At 41.6% G+C, this 20,122-nt stretch overlaps 1 protein-coding gene across 15 annotated transcripts in view; it reads left to right on the top strand.

Moving 5' to 3' along the window:
* The window catches only part of MCF2L (MCF.2 cell line derived transforming sequence like), a 129,770-nt gene extending 109,938 nt beyond the window's left edge, over positions 1–19,832 (top strand). For 13 of the 15 annotated variants that reach the window (XM_028728096.2, XM_028728093.2, XM_028728101.2 and 10 more), the window contains 4 exons: positions 48–166; positions 1,371–1,483; positions 2,086–2,189; positions 2,672–5,021. In XM_028728096.2, the coding sequence (XP_028583929.2) occupies positions 48–166; positions 1,371–1,483; positions 2,086–2,189; positions 2,672–2,766 (431 nt within the window). In that variant the 3' untranslated portion in view covers positions 2,767–5,021. Of the gene's footprint in view, positions 1–47; positions 167–1,370; positions 1,484–2,085; positions 2,190–2,671; positions 5,022–12,887; positions 13,049–13,994; positions 14,020–14,099; positions 14,214–14,356; positions 14,498–15,851; positions 15,959–17,855; positions 17,977–19,102 lie in introns of those variants that run through there. The other 2 variants (XM_077927662.1, XM_077927660.1) reach the window with 2 other exon arrangements.
* Positions 19,833–20,122: the final 290 nt, after the last annotated feature.

The raw sequence follows: 20,122 nt of genomic DNA, 5'->3' as shown, positions 1-20,122 counted from the left end.
TACTTGCTTGAGAAGCTTCAATAACAGTTGCTTGTTTGTTTATTAAGGATGGTCTAAAACATCTCAGTCACTTGATGCTTCTGAAGAAAATGATGGCTGGTCCAGTGCAGAGGATCCACTTAATTCCTCAGATGCAGAAGAAGAAGTAAAAGTAGAGAAGAAGCTGGTAACTAATATATTTTCATGTTTATAGGAGGGAGGAAGATATACCGTATTTTTTGCACCACAACACTCACTTTTTTCCTCCTAGAAAGTAAGGGGAAATGTCTGTGCGTGTTATGGAGCGAATGCCTGCGGGTGGCGGGGGGATCTGCTGCAGTCGTAAGCAGAGGATCCATGGTTCCCCTTCCTTCCCTCCTCCGTGGTTACAAAGCATGGATCCACATGGATCCTCAGGATTTTTGCATGGTCTGGTGCGTGTTATAGAGCGAAAAATACGGTAATGTATGAACCTGGCCACAGTGACTAATCTCCCATAGACCCCTTGGAGATGGTGTCTTTGGAAATAGGTTGTCAATGTATGGTACGTGGCAGATGACAACCTTTTGTTTTATCTATAAGCCCCCTTGAGTCCCTGTCAGATGGGGTATAAATTATTATTATTATTATTATTATTATTATTATTATTATTAATTCAATGACACTGGTAGAATGAACAGTGAGTTGATAATAGTTTTGCAGCACTTATTCTAATGTAGCCTAACTCTGTAATTGGTATCTGCAGTATGTTGTTATTGGGGGGGGGATGGGAGGAAAATGAACAGGGTGCACCTTGGTGTACCATTGGAGAAAGGCTAAACCAGAGATAGTTAATGTGGTGACCTCCAAACTTCAACTCCCATCATCCCTAACAATTGACCAAGCTGGTTGGGACTGATAGGAGTTTGTAGTTGGCACCATGTTGGCTAATCATGGGCCAAACTGACACAGTTAAGTCCCATGGAATGCTGGTGAATAATTCAGAACTCCATAACCCTTTCCCTCTTCTATTTCTTGGTTGTACAGGACTGTGACAATCCTGGAAAATGTATTTTAATTAGGTTTTTTGATATATGCATAGTCACTCTAGAGCAGTGTTTCCCAACCTTGGGCCTCCAGCTGTTTTTGAACTACAATTCCCATCATCCCTGACCACTGGTCTTGCTAGCTAGGGATGATGGGAGTTGTAGTCCAAAAACAGCTGGAGGCCCAAGGTTGGGAAACACTGCTCTAGAGGATGTGATTCTGCTTCTCAGTTATGAGGGAGAAATGCTCCACATGCATAATACATAAGTCACATTAAAAAAAACACCATAAAATCTGTCTCAGAGTTAATAGCTATTTGATTATTTCTCATTAAACCAATTGTATCTTCTACTGTGTATGTTTAGACTCCTGGTAAATACACTGTTGTGGCTGATCATGACAGAGGAGGCCCTGAAGACCTGGTGCTGAAAAGCGGAGAGTTAGTTCAGCTGATGCATGAAGGAGAAGATGGACTTTGGTATGAAGACCAATATTTTAAGACACAATGTCTGCAAAACCACCTTGGCCTGGTGCAATGTCCAGATGTGTAACTATAGTTAAGAGATTTGGAAAGGACAGTGAGATTGTTCAGTTCCCATTGCTGATTTCTCAATATTGTTTCTGACCTCTTTCAGTTCCTGAAACTGGTTTGCAAACCATGGATATGGTTGATAAGAAAGTATTCCCTTAACCATGGCTAAAGCTATCAGATGGATGGGTGGAATTCACTAGAAAAGGGGACTTCATGGGGAACTATCACTCTAACCTGGAATGTTGTTAATTTAGAGCAGAGTTTCCCAAACTCAGGTTTCCAGCTGTTGTTGGACTACAACTCTCATCATTCCTAGCTAGCAGGACCGGAGGTCAGGGACGATGGGAATTGTAGTCCAAAAACAGCTGGAGACCCAAGTTTGGGAAACCCTGATTTTAAGAGTATTACAATATGCATCAGAAGAAATACAAAAAAATGTTGACTGCCTCCAAACAAGGGCTACTTTGCTTCCAAATGAGGCCTAATATTTTGATGCTATAATTTTTTTAATAGTTTAAAAGCAAAAAAAATAAAAAATTGTTCCCTAGGTATGTAAAGAATCTGACCACAAGCAAAGAAGGTTGGGTTCCAGTCAACAGTTTGTTGGTGCTGCTTGGCAACTCAAAATCTGCCATATCTCTGAGCAGCTCAGGTATGATTTTTATTGTAAATGCTTTGGTTTAGCAGAGTGGGCCTTAATTTGTCAAATAGCCCAGTACCAAGTTAGCTACAAATATAGGTAAAGGGACCCCTAACCATTAGGTCCAGTCGTGGCCGACTCTGTGATTGTGGCGCTCATCTTGCTTTATTGGCCAAGGGAACCGGCGTACAGCTTCTGGGTCATGTGGCCAGCATGTCTAAGCCGCTTCTGGCGAACCAGAGCAGCTCACGGAAACACCGTTTACCTCCCCGCCGGAGAGCTACCTATTTATCTACTTGCACATTGAGGGGCTTTCGAACTGCTAGGTTGGCAGGAGCAGGGACCGAGCAACGGGAGCTCACCCCGTCGCGGGGATTCGAACTGCCGACCTTCTGATCGGGAAGTTCTAGGCTCTGTGGTTTAACCCACAGCACCACCCGCGTCCCAATAGCTACAAATATATTTCTCTGTAAATTTGTGTTCCTTCCATCCAGAGTCTGCAGCTGGTTCCAGTACACTGAGCTCATCTTCAAGCTACAGTGAGAGTTGCAACGTCAGCAGCATCAGCTTCTCGGACATAAAGGGCTAACCTGTTAAAACCTCCATGAAGACTCTTGCGAAACTGTCAAACTTCTAATGCAAATGCTGGATGTTAAATGAAACAGAGAAGCTACCATCACTTGCATCTCTCTCCATTCCCCAACACACACACACACACACACACACACACACACACACACGCACACATGTTTCAGTGGTAGCTTACAAAATCTTTTTTACGTTAAAGAAAAAAAGACATTGAATAAAAAAAGAGAAAGTTTTATATAAAAAAATAAAAAGACATTGAATGAAGATGTAAAGGATTGCCAGCAGCATGGAGTGGAAGAAGTGCGCCTTGATGGGAAGAGAATCCTCTGGAAGGTGCATTATCATTTTCCTAGAAAAAAATGAACCTGGACAGGGATAATGTGGGAGAATACTATGAAGAAACCAGGTTGTGTCCATTGGTGTGAATCTGTACAGTAAAACAATGAATATATGTTAATATATAATTAATATGAAGTTAATTCATCATGTAGAAGGAAACAGAAACGTGATCTTTACAGGTCATTTTACGTGAAATCCTCCTTGAGGCAACGTGTTAATATGCAGGAAATCTCTTACAGCATCAGGGGAATCCGTTTTGATCTGGCCGTGGTTTCTGGCTTAGTTTGTAATCTTTGCTTCAAAAGAAATAGCCATTCCACTTCAACAGAGACTATACCCTTTCCTTTCCTTTCCTTTCCTTTCCTTTCCTTTCCTTTCCTTTCCTTTCCTTTCCTTTCCTTTCCTTTCCTTTTTTTTAAACAATCTATGGCGATAGCCCTTTTGAGGTATTTTTACCATCAAGGACAATTGTTTACAAGAATGCTGGTAATTTCATAAGTTGTTTGGTAAAACAAACCCCATTTTTTAATTATCAAGTAAATACCGGAACATGTTTTATATGGGTTGAACTTCCAGAAATTAAACATTCTATAATAGCAAGCAATTGTCTTTTACTGTTAGAAGATGCCTACAATTCTTCTAAATGAAACCTTTCTAAATCCTTCCTGGTGCTTAATTTTCTATGAAATGCGTGAGTATGTCATTTGAGCAGGGAAAAATCATTGTGGGCATGGTTTTAAAATAAACGAAGATGAAAACCATACGCATTTCATTTAACACATGTGAAATAGAGCGATGCTGTGTAAACTGCTATTCCCCCTCAAGATATGATTTATAAATCTGCCTTGCCAAAGGCTAGTTGTATGTAAACTGATGTATAAACCACATTGGATTCATCCATACACCTGAATTAACTTACAGCTCATAGCGTATGTACCTCATTCATATATTATTGAAGAAGTGAATGTTTGGTGGTCAGCACTTAATGAATACTAGGCAATTAGAATCCAGCAAGATAAAACTAATTTGGATTTTGCTTTTCCCCCCCCTGAAGTATAAATAGCATCTCAGATTGTTGTTTCAAACGTCAGGAACAAGTTCTGGCTTATAGTTAACAATCAAACTGTGACTGGCTCTGGTCAGTGCAGAATTTTATATCTGTTTGTATATGTTCATATTTATATATATATATATTTGTGTGTGTATGTGTATTAATGTAAAATATGTATTTATACACTTCCGGCTGCTAAAGATGGCCTCTGTATGTCCTAAATTTCTTAATACGGCAGCAATGTAAAGGTTGTACAAGGCTTTACTTTATATATTTTCCAGCACAGAAAAGTGCATCTCTTGAAAGCATCTTAAACAAATGAGATTGTGCCAGCCAAGGCACTGTCTGTTCTGTTGTGGTCATAAAATAGCAATAGTCTTTTGTAATTTATTTTGTAAATAGGAGTTTGGGAGTGGGGACCCCTCTATTGCAAAATCGTCCTAGAAGGAAGGATACAATTATGATGCATCCACAGGCCTTCATCATCATTAACACAAACAGACACACAAACACACCCCTTCCTCTGTCGGTGGCCCTAGCTTGGGATACTGCGAAACAATAAATGACTTTTCTTGCATAGACTTAATAAATTGGTTTATTGCTTCTCTGGCTCAAGTGAGAGGAGTTATTACGGGGAACGAAAACCACAGAGAAAGCCCTTATATTAGAGGCTGTCTCTTTTTACATTGTCCCTGACAATGCCTTTTCCTTGTTCATGTGGTTGTACATATACCATTGCACTTTAATATGACCCACGTTTCAATTTTCTACTGCTGTTGTAAATTACAATTACAGAATCCGATGTCTTTATTGTATATGTATGAAACTTTGAATAAAATTCAGCATTTCTTGCTGGGTCTCCTCAACATGATGACGATGTCTATTTTGTGTTGGGTGTGTTAACACGGTACCACAGTGTGTCGGAAGTTGATGCAGCAAATCTTAAGGTAGGAATCCTATGTACAAGAAGCTGGCGTAAAGCAAAGCATTTGTAAATAAAGCCAGCAGAAAGCTACACCAGATCCAAACCCCACTCAGCTTAGGCTTTTGCCTAAGCCTAACAATAATATTCTGTGTTGAGTTGCCGGATCATGTGACTGAGCCGAACTGGTTCAGGATCCAACCTAAATCCTCCCTTTCTGGTCCCAACTCCAGACCCCAGATTCTTTGCTCAGCACCAGCATAGCTCTGGCTGAGAAAGAGATCCTCAGCTTCTCAATCTGGCAGATCTTTCCATGGGAGTGCCCCTTAAAGTGTGCCTGTTTAAAAATATATATATATTTGTGTGCGCTGGGCATTCTAAACACTAGCAGTAATATCCCTATCCCAGAAAAAACTTTGGGGTTGCTTTTTGTTGTGAAAGATACCAAGTCATTGAATTTGCTAAAGTGTACGTTGCAGATGGAAAGGGACTTGATGGATAGCAATGGGGAGACTATTGAAGGCAGTGCTTCTTTTCTGCGGGTACGCATACCCCTAAACATTTTGTGGATCTAAGTTTGGCCTCATTGAGGGGCAGTATTTCAATATGAGTAGGAAAGTGAGAGTACCCCTAAACATTTTTTTAGAGGAAAAAAAGGCACTGGTTGCAGGCATCAGGCGAAATTATTTCAAGCCTTAACTTCTAACCAATATCAATGTGTTTTAACAAATTCTGGCAGAAAAGGGTTCTAAATAATAGGTGGGAGGGAGTTCCCTTTCATGCACATCCTCTACCTCAGCTTGGGTTGACGATTCAATACTATTCAAATGGCATTCTTGCAGACCCAGCAATGAGCGCAAACAGAGCGCAAATAATGTCTCTTGCAAAGGGCCTGCGGTTAGCCTCACTCAGATGGCTCTCTTCATTCCAAGCTGCCTGTTTAAGGGCAGCCATAAGCTCTCTATTGCAGCTTTTAAATGGCTTTTGCACATTGAACATGGAAAGGATGCAAACCTTTAGCTAGTGGGTCTGTTTGGTTTTCTGTCTGCCCGGTAATCTTAGGCCAAGTAGCGACTAGTGCTGGATGTTTAAAAGGAAATGCTTCTAATTTGTGGCCATCCTACTTTCAGCAATCTGCGTTGCTGGAACATGCAGGAAGGCATCTTAACTGACCCATTTTCATTGGCAGCCATGGAGTGGGGGGGGGGGGGAGACTGGCTTAGGCTCTGAAGGCAGCCCTGTATAGGGAAGTTTTTTTATGTTTGATGTTTTACTGTGTTTGATGTTTTGATTTGCTGGAAGCCAGCCAGAGTGGCTGGGGCAACCCAGTCAGATGGGCAGCATATAAAAAATGAAGTAGTTGTTGTTATGGCAGTCGGCAAGGAGAAGGTATAGTATGCTGTTTTCCAGATTTAAATGCCCCTCTGCGGCTGTTCTGTCAAACCAGCAGTGGTTTTTCCTGATAGGCTACACAACTGTATCTGTTTTAATAGGGGAAATGACATGATCTGATTATTATTACTACTTTTAATAAATAAAAACTGTCAGCATATTGTTATCCCAATCCAGTTCATGTTCTGCCAGATAGCTGCTGTCGGGAGACCCTAATTGTATATTGTTCGCATGGAATTTAATTTGGTCCTTGTAGACCAAAGGGAGGAGAGGAAGTGGTTTGCAACCTGCATAGACTTCTGCCATCATCTCTATAATATCATCTCAGATGAAGAAAAAACAATGACCTCTGCCACTATAACATTTCTCAATTCTCTTAACCCTACGGTCTCCGAAACTTCCTCTCGCCTCCTCTCTTGCAGAAATTCCCTCCCTCCCACTTCCTTTGTGCATTGTATTTTTAACCACCAATATCACAGACTAAACCCACAGTATTCTGCCACTGTATCCCAAGTTACTGCAGTACATTATAGAACTCCTATGTTGAGGCATGTTCATATTACCACTTGTTCCACATCCAATGCGCTCTCACTGCTAGTTTTTGGAAACCGCATTCACATAGCATTAGTCACAATTCATATTGATCCTGTCGTTTCTTGACAAATACTGCTGTTTGGTGGATTTTTCTCTTACACCAACTTCAATCTGACTAGAAAACTGGATGTTAAGTAAGTGGTGATGTGGACATTTGAGGCAGCCATCACAGCTTGTGCAGATCACAGCTTCATGGATAAGAGTTGGCAGGGGGGTTGCAGGGTGCAGAACCCCCCCCCAACGTGTGTGGTGAAGAAATCCCCCCTCCACCTCTTGATGTGAACAATTCTGTGCTAATCTGTCTGGAAACACAGTGGAGAAGAATAACCTCACTTCATTTTAAGCCACTGTTGTCAACATAACCTTGCACTTCTGTAGCTATCTCCTGCATGTTACAAATACGCTCCTTGTCCCAACTTTTGGAAGCGTAGCCATGTTAATCTGTTTAGCAGCAAAATCAGCAAGGTACTGAAGCATCTTAAAGACAAGCGGATGAAAGATTGCAAAACCTTTTGTGGACTAACATTAACTTCATTGGGGGGGGTGGGAAGATACTCCTGGTACCAGACAACCAAAGCATAGTCTGTACTTAACATTGCCTGGTGCAAGGAATGTATTTCGTACCAGGAATAGGAATTTGAGATAAGGAAAGGCCAGTTCATACTGTCCACCTAGAAAATTCCAGTAGTAGAATGAAAACATTCTTTGGTTTATGCTTCATTAGAGCTGTAGAACAAGTCTAAGGATTAATCAATCATTTGATAAAATCAAAGTGCATAGTTATTACGGGGTTTGTGTTAGAGGATCTGGAGTGAATACAAAAAAACCCCAAGCGTCTATGTTTTCCAGGGACTGCCAGATTTACAGAAGCTGTCTCTGATTTGATCCCATAATGTCCCACTTTTCCTTAGGATGTCCCTATATTCATCAGAGAAATGTTGGAGGGTATGGAGTTATGTGACACCCCCCCCCCGACATAACAGCCCTGTATAGGGAAGGTTTTTTAATGTTCTATTATGTTTTTATATATGTCAGTCAGATGTGTGGGATATTATTATTATTATCATTTATATTATTGAATAGGACATTTCTACTTCCATCAGAGAAATGTTGGAGCATATGTCATCATCACAAAATTGCAAGGTTCAAAAATACTGTTCAGGTAGGTCCCCCACATCTGACCACCAAGAAAGACGTGTCGATGACCCAATTAGTTATAATGGTGATACAGAAAAGCAAGCACAAATTGGGATTGTTTGTATTATTGGCAGCCCCTCATTCCTTCCTAGATTAAGGTGACAGCATGCACCAAGGTCAGTGCCAGACCCTGTTGAAAATGGGCTCCCCAAAATTCACTGTCCTATTTATGAGCGGCAAAATGAGGGAGGCGGTGAAGATTCTCCAAATATTCCTGGGGGAGGGACGGGTGGCAGAATTATCCCAACAGTTTGACTGAAAAAAAGAAATTTCTCCACACACACAAAAGCACCTCTTAGTGAAACTTTATCATTAGTTTGTAGCAGAGGACAAAGGAAGCTTATGGCCTAAGAAAGGACTGGAAGGAGTAAGGCCAAATATGGGAAGGGAAGCAGAGTTGCCCTCGTGAGGCGCACCCTTTTTGTCCATTTCTTAACAGACCTGCCCAACCCCTTCCACGCGCTAGGGCTTGCTTGTTTTATCCTGTGGGGAGCCTACACTGGCAGAGCAGACTCCCCACTGCAAAAGCTTGGCCCCAATGAATGTGGGGCAGCAGAGCCAGGCCTCTGGGTGTGCTGTGGAGAGGACAAAGTGAAGGAGCCACTCTTCCCCTTCACAAGAAGGGGACATGACTGGGCCGGAGCTGGAGTCCCACCCAAATCTGAAGTGTTTTTGGTGGAGACATGCGAGAGGCCTCAGGGCTGTATACCATACTTTCTGTGGGGAGGCCGGATGCTTGTTTTCCTTTTGTGAGGAGGCTTGTTTTATCTTTCGCATTTGCCGCCTAAGAGGTTTTAACGGTTTGGTGTCCTGCGATTTTCTTAAGGCTCTTCTAATTTTACTTTCCGCACAGTGCCAGATTACCAAATAGGCCCTGCGATCAAACGCATCAAAACAATCACTGATTTGATCCCGAGAGGAAAATGCGATTGAGTACAGTGGTACCTCGGGTTACATACACTTCAGGTTACACACGCTTCAGGTTACAGACTCTGCTAACCCAGAAATAGTACCTCAGGTTAAGAACTTTGCTTCAGGATAAGAACAGAAATCGTGCTCCGGCGGCGTGGCAGCAGCAGGAGTCCCCATTAGCTAAAGTGGTGCTTCAGGTTAAGAACAATTTCAGATTAAGAACGGACCTCCAGAACGAATTAAGTACGTAACCAGAGGTACCACTGTATTAGGCTATATATTCAACTTCCTAGTATTTAGTTCCAGCACGGTTTACACACTTTTGATACTTTTATTTTCTTCATTGTGTTTCGCTGGTTCTGTTGTCAGCTGGCTTTCACACTGTGTAGAAAAGCAGGCCTTTACTCAGGGGTAGGAAACCTCATGGTCAGAGGCTGAATTCAGCTGTCCAGGACACAGCCCTCGACCCTCTTCCTAGGCCATTCATTCCCGATCCCGATCCACACACCCTTTTCCCAGACGAAAACCCTCAGTGGTCGGGCTCTGCAGTCTCCTCAACTGCTTTTTTTCTGGCTGGAATGTGTCCTCGAACTACGACAAAACCTCTTTTTGGAGGAATGAGAGATACGTATGGGATGTTCACGTATGTAGAAATATATTGGCTTTTTGGTGTGCAAAGGCAAGAGTCACACCTGTTGCTCCACAACCTTTGCCCCTCTCCCCACTTTTCACCAGCATGTGGCCCCCAGGAGGTTTCTGATGAGGGACGGCGGCCCTTGGGATGAAAAAAGTTTCCCCACCCCTGGTATAAACAGAAATAAATGAACTTAAATCTGATCTTTCTTGTTTGTTCAGCTTTCCGCCCATGAAAATTGGTTTGTTACGGCTTCAGTTTTCTCTCTTCCAGTGTTTCTGTTCCCCCTCCTATGAATGGAGCAATTGCAGCAGAACTTTGGTCACCGCGATCTTGCTGAAATATCAGCACACAATTTGGGACACAAGCATTTTGGTTTCATCATGATTTCCTGTCACTTCAGCATTCTGTTTTTCTTCCTTTTCCTGGTGTATCCGCTTTCACTGGCTGCAGGTATGACTCACAAAAAACTGTCATAATGTATAAACTTGAAATGTTTCCTTTTCTTGTAATTTTCTAATTGAAAGTGCAGGGCAATTTTGAGAAAGGATTCAAAGGCTTCTAAAGCTTCCTAAAACCAAACTGTTTTGTGTGACACAGCTGCTCATGTGATTACCATAATGATTTAGAAAAATCTGCTGCTAAGCTTAATGGTTAACCAAATTCCCCAGTGCCTCACAGATAGATCAAAAACCAGGTTTTAAACTGAGAGGTCAAAAAAGCAGCAAATCTGAGCAACTATTTTTTATGTATTTCTAAAACCACCATTATCAATTATTGCTTCCATGTAGTTTTCTCTTTGTTGGCTGGTGTTTTTGTTTTGTTTAAACGGAACCTGTAGAATAATATCATGAAGAGAAAAACCTATTATCACTGTGTTGTCTCCACATTTAAGAATTCAGAATTTTACCAGTAATTACTGAAAGGGGTTTTTTTTTGGGGGGGGGAGCAAATTTTCTGGCATTCCCAAAGCTAAAGAGGAAGGGCCGTAATAACAAAAAATTGTGATTCTTTACATTTTGTGAATTATTAGTAAACAGGTTGTGTGAACTATCCGTTGGTTCAAGTAAGTGATGTGTGAGTCTAGCTATAGACTAATCTTCTTTACAATCCTAATCTGTAATTATTTAAATTTATATATTATTTGTGATACACATCATTTGAAAATAGAGGTTAAGTTATTCTTTACTGGAAGGATAAAATGTGACTAAAGCTAGACATGGTAAATATTTGTTCCAGAGTTTAGTTACTAAACTTTTTGGAAAAAAAGAAAATTCCTTCCAGTAGCACCTTAAAGACCAACTAAGTTAGTTCTTGGTATGAGCTTTCGTGTGCATGCACACTGGAAGGAATTTTCTTTGTTTTGACTATGGCAGACCAACACGGTTACCTATCTGTAAGAAGAAGTGTGCATGCACACGAAAGCTCATACCAAGAACTAACTTAGTTGGTCTTTAAGGTGCTACTGGAAGGAATTTTCTTTGTTTTGACTATGGCAGACCAACACGGCTACCTATCTGTAACTTAAACTTTTTGAATGCAACATAACAGGAATAATATTTCTTTATAGAGTCAGCTCGTTATTTGACACAGAGTCAGCTTTCAGAGTGCACATTCTTTGTCAGACAGATGTTTGTTTAGGGGGAAAGAAAAAGAAACCTTATGAAATATAGACATGTTGGGTTGTATCCAACAAGTCATACTCAGAGTAGACCTACTGAAATACAGGGACGACTTACTTAAGTCCATTTATTTTTGTGGGGCTACTATGAGAATGGCTTAGTTAACTATCAGTCCCCACTATATTTAAGCCCGCAATTCATGACTTCAAATTAATGAAGTAAATTTGAACACTTGCACTCAAGTAAGGGGCTAATCTTAAAAAGATAGACTTGGGGGGGGGATTGCATGTTCACAAAAATGCACATGCCTTTTAATTAACAGTTGTTTGGATGCAAGGAACTATGCAGTCAACTTTGTTAATTTTAATTATATTTCTTGAATGTTTCATGGAAACTGCATTCGAATCTGATGGGGAGCAAGGAGTAGTTTCTCTGTGGGCTGGACAGAGAGGGTTGTTCTGTATCTCAAACGAAAAGAATTACAATGCCCCATGACACAATGAACAGTGAAGTATCTTTCTGGCTTGAAGCATTTCTACTAGGACTGTGCTAAGTATTCCTCAATTTTGACGTTTATTTTGAAATTGCTCAAAACAAATTTCACCTACACTGCCCTCAGCCTCATTTCCCCTCACAACTATTTCACCTGGTTGGTTGTGGTGATCACATGATGTGTATGAGCAGGGCTTATTTCAGTCAGAATGCCCCCAACAGTCAGGGGAGAGACCAGACCAGCCTCATCAAACCCCTGCTGTGCCTCTGGCTCACAAGGAGCCCGAAGGGGACATCCTCTACAGGGATCCAAAGAGGGTCTCCTTGTGAACCAGAGGTGTAGCAGGGCTTTTCTGAGGCTCTTCAGCCCCCCAACTAACTGCTGACGTGTGGGAAAGCTGTGCCTCAGCTGAGCAAGCCCCCAGATGCTCTGGCTCATGTGAGCCCGAGAGGCACGATGGGGGCTCATTAAGTTGCTCATCTGAGGCATGGAAAGCTCCCCCCGCCTCAGCTGAGCAGCCTCAACAAGCCTCTGCCTGCAGAGGAGACACACACATACACACCCAGCCTGAAGAGATCATCTTTGGGCTCTGGGGTGGGTCTTCTGGGGGAGGCACATTCCTGCACCTTTTTGTCTTGGAAAAAAAGCACAGTTTACCAACATAGATTTATGATGCCATTGACAAAAGTCATGTGGATTGCTATTGCCAGTAAGGTGAAATAGCAGTGAAGGCAAATGAGGGCAAGAAGGAATTGTTGGGCTGAGAAACGGCAACCTGGAGACCAGGGGACACTGATCCACACAAAACCCCCCCACAGAATGAATTTTATACTCTCCAAAATGGACATAAAATACAGTAATCTCGGTTTAGTTCCATTCCCTGCTTTCCTTGGCTGTGGAGATATCCCTAATAACTGTGGTTTGCGAAGGCAGAAAGCCAATGATTTTGTTTGTTTGTTTTTTAAGTCTTCTTAAAGCATGAGGAAGCAAGCAGTGTGCTACAAAGGAGTAAGAGAGCCAACACCATCTTTGAAGAGTTGAAAGTGGGATCACTGGAACGAGAATGCATGGAAGAGAAATGTTCATTTGAGGAAGCCAGAGAAATCTACAAAGATAGCGAAAGGACTGTAAGTAATGTGAAGTAATAGAAGGGCATCTTCCCATTTTGATGACATTTGCCAAATCTGTATTAGAAGCAATGGTTTATAACAAAGTGAACCATGGTTTGACATTACATGAGGAACCAATGGCTTCATGCCTTTCCTCCCTAATCCCCTTGCTCACTCCAATTCCCTCCCAAATCCAAACCAGCAAAATGTGGGTTGTGCTCACCCTCCAAACCAGAACTGCAGACCCTGATTGCAAGTACAAAGTGTAGCTTGCCAATTTGAATGTGATTTGCAACTTCTTGTTTGGAGGAGAATTTGCGAGTTCTGATACTCTATAATAGCAAAAAGGTTCCATCTGGTTCTTGTGTCTGATAAAATACCTGTTCTGCCTTTGGTGAGAAAATGGGATTTTGGAGATTACTTGTTTTAAATGCATTAGTGGGAGTTGATAGATCTGTGATTCTTCAGTCTTTGCCAGGCCTTGGGGATAGATCTCTGAAGTGCATCATATCTCTTGTACAAACACACGTAAATGTAATAAATGTACATACAGTACATGAACAACATGTGGTGTTCCTATGTTGCATCTGATAGGACTCAATTTGAAATATTTGGTGCGGCATTTGTAATTTCCTTGGAAACGTTAAGCGAAAGAACACGCCCAATTGGCTTTTGCATCACCAAAGAGGAATCTATTGCAGGTGAAATTAACAGAGCAGACAGAAAAGCCCCATCTGTGATATTGGGGAGTGTCTGAGTGGGATCAGCCAATTTAAGAAGCAATTCTGGTTCAAAAAAGGGAAGTTACAAGTAAACCCAGAAGTAAACTAATATTTTGAAGGTTATCATGATAGTAGATGACTTTTCCCAAACTGTTATAGTGTAGATGCTGTTTTACTTAGATATTGATGTTTTTATGCTCATTTTGATAATTTCTCCTGTATCTCTGTCCTTTTCTACTTAGATGGAATTCTGGAAACAATACACAGGTAAGCTGACTCATTCTAATAGAAAATTTGCTATTGGAGCTCTTCCTAGAATTTTTGCTGACACTTGAGTGTTTTCATAGATGCTAATGAGTGTGACTCCAACCCTTGTCAGAATGGTGGGACTTGTCATGATGAGTACCAGAAGTACAATTGTTACTGTCCTGAAGATTATGAGGGCAGAAACTGTGAAATTGGTAAGATATTCCTATCATCTATCATCTATCTATCTATCTATCTATCTATCTATCTATCTATCTAATCTCTATAACATTTAGAATATAATTCTGCAGGTCTTTTGCAAGGCATTTGGTGAATTAATATGTTCTCATATATTTAGGCCCAGAAGCCAGACTGAAGTGCATTTATGACAACGGCAACTGTGAGCATTATTGCATCGATATCCCAAATGCAGTACGACAGTGTTTCTGTGCAGAGGGATATAGGCTGGGAAGTGATAAAGAATCTTGTATCCCAGAAGGTAAGATATAGAACACATCACCACACTAGTTGTATTTCAGGTTACATCCATGGCCTGATAGATGCCAGAGAATATTTAAAAACCTTTTTAAAAAAAATCTGGCAATTTTAATTTAAAATAAAACGGTAGGCTAAAATATGATGGCAGAAAAAAAGATTCCATGCTATTCCCCATTCAGATAAAATTGTTCTTTCCCACTTAGCAGTTGCATCTTTACCAGCATATAAACTGAAATATTTACTTTAGGGCTTCAAATACTAATCCAGCTAAACCAATTTTAACGTCATTGGCCCAGGATCTAACTACTGGCAGTGCAAAGAAAATGCTTTATGCTGAGTCAGACCATTGGTTCACATAGCTCAATTGTGTCCACACAGACTGGCAGCAGCTCTCCAGGATTTCAGATGGGCCTTTCTCCTTCCTGGAAATATTGGGGATTAAACTTGGCAGATGCTCTACTGTCCTGTTCTCCATTTTCAGTATTGATACTGCATGGATACGAACGTATATCTGTCATGCCGCAGCAGTACAGGGTCATCAACTTGTGGCTGGCTGGAGTGCAGATTGTGACTTTGCTGGGATATATGCATCAGTTTCAGTCCAACTACTCCTGCTTAACTGGTTTGTTGACTAGGCCAGATGTGACTGTAACAGCCTGTTGGGAATGAGGCACAGAAATTAAAAAAAGAATTGCATGTCACACTCTTTGAATGCTTTCAATCAGTGGATTTAAAGGATTTCACAATACAAAACTCCCACCTGAGAATGAGCTTTTTAAATAGGAAAGGTGAAGGTAAAGGGACCCCTGACCATTAAGTCCAGTTGCAAACGACTCTGGGGTTGCAGTGCTTATCTTGCTTTACAGGCCGAGGGAGCTGGCGTTTGTCCACTTCTGCAGACAGTTTTTCCAGGTCATGTGGCCAGCATACCGGTAACTAAGCCACTTCTGATGAAACCAGAGCAGAACATGGAAACGCCGTTTACTGCCAGAGCAGTACCTGTTTATCTACTTGCACTGTGTGCTTTTGAACTGCTAGGTTGGCAGGAGCTGGGACTAAACAACGGGAGCTCACCCCGTTGCAGGGATTCGAACCGCCGACCTTTCGAACGGCAAGCCCAAGTGGCACAGTGGTTTAACCCACAGCGCCACCCACGTCCCATGTTTTTCATAGTAGTTAATAACAGAAGATTGGAAAGTTGCGCTTAAAAACATGGTCACAGTATTATAGTCTGAAAGCTCAACTGTATGTTTCAAAATATTATTTACTGGTGTTTCGTGATACAGACCAAACTCAGAAGTGGGGAAGGGCTCATATCACGTTTCACGCATAACAAAAGCTACATCTTTTTGCAGTTGATTATCCTTGTGGGAAAATACCACTTCTGGCCAAAAAAAGGGAGGACCGACAGGGAAGAATCGTAGGTGGTTATACCTGTCCTCCAGGTGAATGCCCATGGCAAGTGAGTCTTCAAATAACTTTAGTACAATTCTCTGTCTGTCTGTCTTTGCATCAGAAACACTGAATTGGGGGAAGGGCACAAACAGGTTCCTCTTGACTTTCCATACAGTGCATAGTGCATTAGGGGGAAAGAAAACTGTGCCAGATCCCTACATTTCAAAAGAGACAAAACAATATCCAAACAGAACCTCCAACATAACATTCACAAAGTGGTAAAACATTGCAAGGTGTTCAGTGCAGACAGGAGAAGCTTGTCTTATTTTTTAAATGGCTAGACAACCATTCCTATACTGATTGGTAAAGGTAAAGGGACCCCTGACCATTAGGTCCAGTCATAGCCGACTCTGGGGTTGCGGCGCTCATCTCACTTTACTGGCCAAGGGAGCCGGCGTACAGCTTCCAGGTCATGTGGCCAGCATGACTAAGCCGCTTCTGGCGAACCAGAACAGCGCACGGAAACGCTGTTTACCTTCCCGCCAGAGCGGTACCTATTTATCTACTTGCACTTTGACGTGCTTTCAAACTGCTAGGTTGGCAGGAGCAGGGACCGAGCAACGGGAGCTCACCCCATTGCAGGGATTCGAACCGGCGACCTTCTGATCGGCAAGTCCTAGGCTCTGTGGTTTAACCCACAGCACCACCCGCGTCCCAATTCCTATACTGATACTTTATACTAAAAAAAATAAATCATTTTAAAAATAGTTATAAAAATTAGACTGGTAATAGGGATAGTAACATTCATGAGGTGTGGGCAGGGGTAAGAAACATGAACAAGAAGTTGTATTTTGAATGTTGGGAAGCACAACCTTGAGGGAGAACATGCACAAGTGTGCTTTCTTCTCTTTTTTTGGCTTTTTTTTTTGGACAGGAACAGAAAAGCCCAACGTGTAATGTGCTTGAATGGAGGTCAAACCCAAAGTTATGTGTGCTGTTTCTTTTGCTTTTGATATTCGGTGTGTAGTTCCCTGGGAAAGAATTCTTAACTTTGCACCTTTCCACAGTGTAAACCACCTCTCACCTCCTATTGTCCAAAGCTGCTAATAGCTTTGGGGGCAGAAAAAAGACAAGCATAGATGCTCTTCATTCAGCTCTCCCTCTATGTACTAAGTTTTGTAACCACTCTTAGGATGTCTAGACCCTTGCCTTTGCTTTGGTATCTCAGGTGCTCTCCTTGGCCATAAGGACATAAGAGCCCTGCTGGGTCAGAACAAAGCCTGTCAGCTTCAGCATCCTATTTCCTCCAGTGGCCGACCAGATGCCCCTGACAGCCCACAAGCTAGAGATGAGAGCAACAGGATGTTTTCCTGCAGTTATCTCCAAGCAAATTAGTATTCAGAGGTGTTGAAAACATCTGATTCTGGTGGTAGTACATAGCTCTCACAATTTATCTTTCAGGAGTTCATCTAATCTCATTTTAAAGATGCCTAAATTGGTGGCCATCACTACATGTTCTGTCGGCAAATTCCGTAGTTTAACTATGCTGAATTGCCCTTTAAAGCTGTTTTTAAAGGACTGTGGTGTTATTTTTGCCTGTCTTAAATCTCCTGCCATCCAACTTCATTTGATGCTCATAGGGTTCTAGCATTATGAGAGAAAGAGAGATAGAAACATATTTCTCCCTACTTTTTCCACACCTTACATACATTTGTAGTCAGTCACACCCCTCCTTACTCATCTGTTTGTTTCCCACAAACATTGTAACTTTCCCTCATTTGGAGAAGTTGCTCCAGCCTTCTGATTATTTCAGTTCCCCAAAATTTTAAGTGTCATTTAAATAACCTAACCATTCCATTCAGTTGAACACATTACCGGTAGATGTGTTGACAGGTCCTTCATAAATGCCAAGTAAATCATGCTTCTTGTAAAGGGTTTTGCAGTGATGGTTGTTGTATTTTCAGGCTCTCATGATAGAAGGTCAAAGGCAGAGGTGTGGAGGTGTTCTGATTGCTCCATCATGGGTAGTTACTGCAGCTCACTGCTTCTCACAAACACGCCGCGAAACACTCAGGATAAAGCTGGGTGAGTACAGTCCTCAGTGGAATTGAGAAGATAAACAGTAAAGAGAGGTTTGCAATTATGCTGTGCTGAAACTACATAGAGCTTGATCCATATGGTTGGACAGTTGGAACAAGCTTCCCTGGTAAAGTGTGGAGAACGAGGTACAAGGTTTTAAAAAACAAAACAAAATAAACATTATTGAGTGCTATGCCATGCAGGGAGATCAAATGGCCAATAACTGGATCACTAGATATGTAGATCAAGTAAGACTGTCAGCATAAATAATTGGACATCAGAATCTGATCAGTGTGACACATTCCGCTTCTAGAAACACAGCCTGTAATATGAATCCATCTGTGAGGAGACCATGGCATTCCATTATGCCCTTCCTTTCCTTGACATAACATCCAAACTCTCAGTAAAGTAGCTTAAACTAAATCAAATATTATGCAGGTAGAATGCCAGCAGGGGCATCAAGGTTCCTGGCTCCCTGGGAATGTATTTGTTCCATTGAGACCAAAGTGGCAGACCTAAAAGATGCAGAGAAGCTGGCAGATAAGGCCTTCAGGGATGTTACAGCTGTGTCCCATTCCCACAGTGATAGGTCCCCTGCTGTCAGGGAGAATGAGGTCCCAGGGAAGGAAATAATTGCTCTGGGGAAGAGTACCTGCTGGAGGTTCAATAATGGGAAATTATTCTGCCATGCAACAAGAAAATAATCGAAAACATAGCCATTAATGACCATGCAGTGCTTCCAGACAACCTGTTTGTTGAGTAGTCATCCTGATTTGTTTCCAGGGAGATTAGACAGTGTTGGCTAACGGAATAACAAATTATTCTGATTAGTTTGCATGGAAACTGGATGATGATGATGCATCAAAACTAACGTTCTTCCACACATTCCAGCGCATTTTCATGTCGCTTTACAAAATGTCCAGTCTTGGGAAAGTGGGTTCTTTGATGCAAAACCTCCCAATCAACTATAATTGCACAACCTAAATTTGCCAGTGTGTGACCCCAAAATAAGGACAATCTTTGTGCTATTAATCCTCTCTGAATATGAGCCTAAAGACCTGGCTCAACTCTGAGATCTGTGCTGTTAAGAAACCTGATACCTGTTGCTTAACAAATGTTTCTGCTTTTCCAGGTAAATACAGGATAGACCAGGAAGAAGAAGGTGAACAGGAAAGAAGAGTTGCTAAAATCATAATCCATGAAAAGTATTCTCCCAAAAAAGTTGAAAATGACATTGCCTTGTTGCAGTTAGCGTCACCTGTCAATTTCACAGATTACGTGGTGCCCATATGCTTGCCTCAGCAGCGGTTTGCTGCAGATGTGCTGAGCTTCATTGAATACTCCACAGTGAGTGGATGGGGGCGTCTCTTAGAAGGCGGGGCTACGTCAGCCACACTTATGCAAGTGAGACTCGTCAAAATGCATAGGAAAGAATGTGCTCAGCACACTAACTTAAACATTACAAAGAACATGTTCTGCGCAGGATACCTTGATGGGAGTCGAGACTCTTGTGAAGGTGACAGTGGTGGGCCTCACGCCACTGAGTACAGGAACACGTGGTTTCTAACAGGGATCGTGAGCTGGGGTAAAGGCTGTGCGGCAATGGGCACATACGGAGTTTACACCAATGTCGTAGAATACATTGGGTGGCTAAACAATCACATGCAGAATACCTCTAGCACTGCAGTTGTACATACACCTTCTCAGAATTAAGGCCTGTTGAGTTCAATGGGATTTAATCACAGATAAATGTACACAGCATTGCAGCCTTCATTAGCACTTTCCTTGTTTTGTTTTTTGACACTTGTTTTTCAGCATTCTTCGAGCATCGTATATCAATTAAAGGCTATATACTGAATTAACACTTCCTTTTATACATTTTCACAAGTTTATTCTTCAGTATTATTTTTAACATTGCGACCAGGAAGGGAGCATACGCTGTTTATAATTGTAGTGTAATCTTTAACATTTTTCACTTACAACAAGAAAAATAAGAATTTTATTTGATTCTTGCAGTCTTAAAAGTTTCAGTACAAAAAAAGAGTGGACATGCTTAATTCAGTTTGCATAAGGCAAAGTATTTAAAGTGATAGGAGATGCTGTCTCGGCTTCGTTCCTTTCTCTCTACACGGTTTGTGAATGCTATGTACAT

Source organism: Podarcis muralis, chromosome 4, assembly GCF_964188315.1.
Source record: "Podarcis muralis chromosome 4, rPodMur119.hap1.1, whole genome shotgun sequence".
Classification (NCBI taxonomy): Eukaryota; Metazoa; Chordata; class Lepidosauria; order Squamata; family Lacertidae; genus Podarcis; species Podarcis muralis.
The sequence above is the reverse complement of the archived record's forward strand: the minus strand, read 5'-3'. Positions and strand labels throughout refer to the sequence as shown.